At 40.0% G+C, this 6,069-nt stretch overlaps 1 protein-coding gene across 2 annotated transcripts in view; it reads right to left on the bottom strand.

The window, feature by feature from the left end:
• Nucleotides 1–286: 286 nt before the first annotated feature.
• The window catches only part of LOC140070516 (fatty acyl-CoA hydrolase precursor, medium chain-like), a 32,650-nt gene continuing 26,867 nt past the window's right edge, over nt 287–6,069 (bottom strand). For both annotated transcript variants that reach the window (XM_072117124.1, XM_072117126.1), the window contains 5 exons: nt 5,985–6,062; nt 5,329–5,476; nt 3,464–3,613; nt 1,276–1,348; nt 287–1,117 (listed from right to left, as the gene is read on the bottom strand). In XM_072117124.1, the coding sequence (XP_071973225.1) occupies nt 931–1,117; nt 1,276–1,348; nt 3,464–3,613; nt 5,329–5,476; nt 5,985–6,062 (636 nt within the window). In that variant the 3' untranslated portion in view covers nt 287–930. The remainder of the gene's footprint in view (nt 1,118–1,275; nt 1,349–3,463; nt 3,614–5,328; nt 5,477–5,984; nt 6,063–6,069) is intronic.

Below are 6,069 nucleotides of genomic sequence, written 5' to 3'. Positions count from 1 at the left end.
TAATCCGTAAATAAAATAATAATAACCTCCAAGGGAAGAGTGGCCTGGCCCAGCTTATAATAAAGAATACAGGATGTTATGACATCATCTGGCTGCCTCTCTCATTAGCATTTGTATAAAAACTTAAAGGCACACATATATATATAATTTTCCCCTTCAGGATATTCAATTATTCCATTATTTCTCATCTCTGTGTAGTCCTATCACCTGATTTTGGTTCACAATAACTGATGCAAAAAATAAAGACCAAAAAAGCAGACGAAAAGAGGGAAATCCATGCCAAAAATGAACTTGTAAAACAGAGAAACTTTTATTGATAACAAATTAAAAATGTACTAAAAAATTCCAGGAGAAACAATGAATGAACAACCCAGGTAAGGGTACACAGCTGTATATAGAGTAATACAAAGGGAGCGCATCTCCTAATGGCAGTAATGTTTACTGCACCACATAACAAAAAACTCATGCCCAAACACAGAAGTTAAACAGATAAATACTACAAGTGACATGCAGTTATTTGAGAAAAAATCAGACCTAAACAAGGAAGAAAATCTGTGAAAGGGAGATGCCGTGGACCACAGTACCTGGTGTTAAGCAAAAAATAAATATATAGCAGGTGTGTACTGATCCTTAATCCTCAACTTGGGAAATATGGACTTACACTGTTAGCGTATTATCTACGGATTTGCAACAGATACTTTACTTGCAGTAAATCCACGGTGTGATACAAAATCAGTGACAAAGCAGCATTTCAAAACCAGGATACATTTATTACACCAAAGTTTTACAATGCAACATTTCACCCTCTCAATGAAGGCATTTTCAAGGCATCAAACCAACAAATGATTATGTATTTTCTAATTTGTGAGAATAACGCGCCCCCTACCTGCTCATGATATATGCTTTGTACTTTGCGCGTCTTGTTACAATCTACAGCTCCTTGTGATCAATTTCATCCTTTGCTCCGGACAGGATTTTCTTTGGAAGAATCTCTGTCCAAAACTTGACCCTTTTCTCCTTCAGCTTTGAAGACGATTTCTGCTTCAAATTAAGCTCCATATAGTGTTCATCTGTGCCGTACTGCGGCCATGCTGTAAGACCTGGACTATTGGGGTCTCTGCAGTACACAATGTTGTGTTATTATTAGTGAATAGGTACAACAACTGCCAAATGACTATGTGCTCCGTGTTAGCCATGGAGAGCAGAAGAAGAGTGAAGAAATCAGGCAATACCTTTTTGAATCTAAATAACTATGTGGACTTTCTGTGGTCTTACCCATTTCTAGCAAAGTTTGCCCAGTATCTCATAACTGCCCTGGCCAGGTGTTTCTCTTCATTGGTTGCGTTTCCTGGGAAAGAAAACCACATAACTGTTACAAGACTTTATCCTGTCTGATAGGTCTATTCACACATATCACAAGAGACCAAGGTAAAATGGAAACAAAGTGGTTGAAGGTTTTGCAGGAGAAAAAATGATTATTTTTAAAATCACAAACTCATTGAAAACTGCAGGAAGATTGTATGAGTTCTTCCCAAGGTAGTTTTGACACAATTAACTACCCTTCAACAAGTGTACTTATCCTATGAGTAAAATGTGTTTGTCTGGGGCCCAGGCTCTATAGCACACAGAGCATTGTGTATTCCTGAGAAAGCTGAGGTCAGGATAGTTTCTCTTTTTCATTCTGGGGTTGATAAAAATTCACTGACAGCAAACAAAGATCTTGGAGAGAAATTTAATCTGCCAGTACCATGTTTTTCAGACTATAAGGTGCACCGGATTATAAGGTACACCATTAACAAATGCCTGCTAAAACATCTAGGTTCATTTATAAGGCGCACTGGATAATAAGGCTATTATAAGGATGAATGACCAGCAGGTGGCAGACCTGTGCACAGTTCAAGGCAGCTGTTGTCTGTACGTATGGTTCATATATAAGGCGCACTGGACTATAAAGTCCAAAAAATACGGTACATTTTAAAATTGCTGAATGTATTTTTATTATTTTAATACAATGATTAACTCATTACTCCTTCTCTGCTGTACGCAAGGTGCCAAAGCATCTGTGTATGTCTGACAATCTTGGTACTAGGGACACAATGCAAGCAGCCATCTTCCTTTTATTGAAGGAAACACACACCTATTTGTTCAGTATGAATTTAGAGTGAAGTGTCTTAAAGCGTCTTAATACATTTTGGATTTACCAAGAAATTTGTACTGCGATCCAAACCTCAGTTCTTGTCTTAGTTGCAGATGATATTGAATTTGACAAGGGAATTAGGCATTTTCTTCAAAAGCAAAAGTCCAAAATTGTCCAGACCGGTCCAATTGAATACAGGCGGTCCCCTACTTAAGGACACCCGACTTACAGACAACCCATAGTTACAGACTGACCCCTCTGCCCACTGTGACCTCTGGTGAAGATCTCTGGATGCTTTACTATAGTCCCAGACTGCAATGATCAGCTGTAAGATGCCTGTAATGAAGCTTTATTGATAATTCTTGGTCCAATTACACCAAAAATTTTGAAACTCCAATTGTCACTGGGGCAAAAGAAAAAAAAATGTCTAGAACTTCCATTATAAAATATACAGTTTCGACTTACATACAAATTCAACTTAAGAACAAACCTCCAGACCCTATCTTGTATGTAACCCGGGGACTCCCTGTACATGTAACCTTTATACAGACCTGCACAAAGGAGCTACACATCTGTGACTGCAATCTAAGGAATAACATTAATCTTGTTAATATAAATTAGATTTCTTTACGGGCGTAAATATATCTTGCTTGCCAGTACATTAATGGTGTTGGGCCATTGCTAACATCTACACCCTATCCACAGGCATTTGGTTGTCAGAGAGAAGATAAATGTTATAAAGCAGTGGTCCCCAACCTTTTTGTACATGAGGACCGGAAAAAAAAAATGATGTGCCCAGCAAATAACCCAAACTCATATAAAATTTAATTTTCTGCTGCCCCTGATCTAAAATACCCCCTTTTCTGTAGCCCCATTTTATGTCCCCATGCCCAGCCCCAAAGGTATTGTCCACTTTTCAGCCCCAATAGTAACGTTCTCTGCCCAGCCCCCTTAAAATTAAAAAACTGTATACTTCTCTTTTCCACAAGGTTCTGCCTCATCCTGTGGCTTCCCTGCAGACCACAGCGGCACTTCTACGTGTGCTAACCATGTCAACACACTATGACGTAATCGGCGCTGTGGCAGTGCACATAGAAGTGCCTCTGGTCGTCTGCCGGAAAGCCGCGGGGAGATGATGAGCTTCAGAGACAACTAATACAGTTTTTCTTTTTAAGTTCTTTTGGCTACGGCCCGGGACTGGGTGTTCCACGGCCCGAGCTTTGGCCACAGCCCGATGGTTGGGGACCACTGTTATGACACAAACCATTTTATTTATGTTTAACCAGTTATGGCACAAGCCAGTAAATTTATAACAGTTTTACTCACCAGCGAATATTACATCATCCCGCAGGAATGGTCCTCCAAACACAAAGAGAAGCTCATCGGTGTGATCACCTTTCACATAGGAGGGTCTTGTAGGAGCCAGTAAGGATGGTGGGTGCTGGTACTCATAAAAGTAGACAGGGAGGCCCATATCTGATGAATGAGAAGAAGAGTTGTAGGTCCAATTCATTCAGCTTGTGTTTCCAATTAAGTGTTACAGATCCTGTTGTCCATCTGATTTATATATCATTGTACATAGTAGGTGGCGTGTTTCTGACACAGAAAAGTAAATTCTCAGAATTTGGGCTGGCCACTTCTTCTCAACTGCAGGATTTGGCAGAGCTTCTGCAAACAGGTACTAGTAAGTCTAGGCCATTGTGACAGAGTGCTCAGTGCTGAAGTCAAGCTCTCCCCTGCTGAAAATGTTCCCTTTGCTAAAATTGACTTTATTCAATGGACTTCAGGAAAGACATTTGGTAATTGTAAATTAATGTAAAGGGAGCAATCTGAGGTGGAGAATGGACAGACAATGTAATTGTTGACCCTGTGTAATTGTTGACCCAGTAGACATCATAACCAGCTCTCCTGAAGTACGGTACATGACGTAAATTACAGCGCAGAGGTGGCGAGAGCCATACTCGACTTATACAAACAATATACATCTCACTTCAAAGTTGACTTTATGCATGTTACCACCACCATAACAAATACATAATCTGAAAGTTGTTAAACTGGTTGACAACATAATGTGGAGTATTAGATCAATTTCTGGTAAAGGTTCCCTTTAATGGTATTTAGGGTGCCAGCAGAGCAGCACTTCAGTAATCCTGTCAGGGCCGTGGATCAGACCCCTTTCGCTAGTGCATTGACCAACGGCTTTAGTATCTGATGTGGCCAGAAAAGGTCACTAGTGTATGACTGAAATAATTAATTTTATATTGCTAGAATTGGATATGATAGCATCCCAGCATGTATATATCTCTAGTATAATTAATTGCAGTACTAAGTACTAATTGCAGTATAAGGCTTATTTAAAACAATAGTTGTGAGAGGACAGATGATGTTCAAGGACAACACAGATTCCTAGCCAGAGGCGAAAACTGGGTGACATTGGAGGGCAAAGACAAGGTACAAAAGGAATAAGTACAGGAACACAGAAATAATTGTAAGTAAACTCTAACAAGAATGCATAGCTCCCGAACGTCCCAGATTTATTGGGACAGTTCCGTTTTTTGGCGTCCTGGTAAGCTCTTGCTGCCTCCTCTCTGTTTAAAAAAACCCAAAACCACAGTCCTGCTTCCTCCTCTCCCTAGGGCTTTCAGATGATGAATGGCAAGGCCTAACAAGGGGAGGAGCTGCTACCAGCTGGCCCAGCCCCCTCTGCCTCATCATCTTGGAGCCCCAGGAAGAGGAGGAAGCAGGACTGCGGGGGAACAATGGAAAGGTGAGTAAAGAGAACACAATAAAAGTGAGCCTAGAGGACATTTAGACGGCTGAATAATAAGAGGGAGAGCAGATAAGAGGCACAATAAGAGGGGGAGAAAAGAGGGGGCACAATAAGAAGGAGAAAAGAGAGAGGGAAAGAAAAGGAGCATATAAGGAGCATAATAATAAAGGGGAGCAGAGAAATGGAGACCAATGAGGGGGAGCAGAGACTTTTTCATAATAAGAGAGAAAGCAGAGAAAGGGACAACAATAGGAGAGGAAGGGGAAAGGGAAAGACTATCCCAAATGACAAGTAGTCTAAAGAGATTTGGCATACCAGCATAGATTAATAGTTGAAGTTTTTACTAAGGGTCCCATATTAATAAATACAACTCCAAGGATGTCCTTATAGCAATTATCTATACTCTACAGTATCTGAATACCTCGATAATATTGTGCAATATTTACAGCCGGTATAACAAACATTATGTCGCCACACAAGTCCAGAAAACGGTCACGGATCTCAACCAGATTAGTGGTGCCACCAATATACTCTTCAACAGCAAAAGGAATGACTTCAGGACTCAGACCCTAAAAAATTTTAATTAAAGAAAATCCACCATCAAAATCAAGCATGGATAAACCAGGGACACTTAATCATAGACCCAGGCACTGTGATTGTGGTCATATTATCTTATTTTTCTTATCCATGGCCTCCTTCCTTCTAAAATCAATTTGTGAAAGTATGCTAATGAGTCTAAAGGGCTCTGGTGGGTGTTTTCAGAGCCCCTCTGTGCTGTAGTTTCACAGGCTGTTACAATGAGCAAAGCAGATCTTCCTTCCACCTGTACTTACTGCAACTGTTAGATTAGCCCTTCAGGCTCTTTAACATAATTTTAACAGTTGATTTTAGAAGGGAGGAGGCGATGCATAAAAAAATATAACAAGATAACAACAGTCACAGTGCCTGGATCTAGGAGTAAGAGTCACTGGTTTATCCATACTTGATTTTGATGGTAGATTTCCTTTAAGCAGAATAATCAGCAGAATGTTTTCCATGAATAAGAAACATACATGTGATGTCCTAGGCTTAACTCACCAATAAAGGAAGATTTTGTAGCGTTGATATCACAGATTCTCTTGTCATTCCTTCTGTTATCCCGGTTACATTTAAAAGCTAAATA

Source organism: Engystomops pustulosus, chromosome 7 (assembly GCF_040894005.1).
Source record: "Engystomops pustulosus chromosome 7, aEngPut4.maternal, whole genome shotgun sequence".
Taxonomy (NCBI): domain Eukaryota; kingdom Metazoa; phylum Chordata; class Amphibia; order Anura; family Leptodactylidae; genus Engystomops; species Engystomops pustulosus.
The sequence above is the reverse complement of the archived record's forward strand: the minus strand, read 5'-3'. Positions and strand labels throughout refer to the sequence as shown.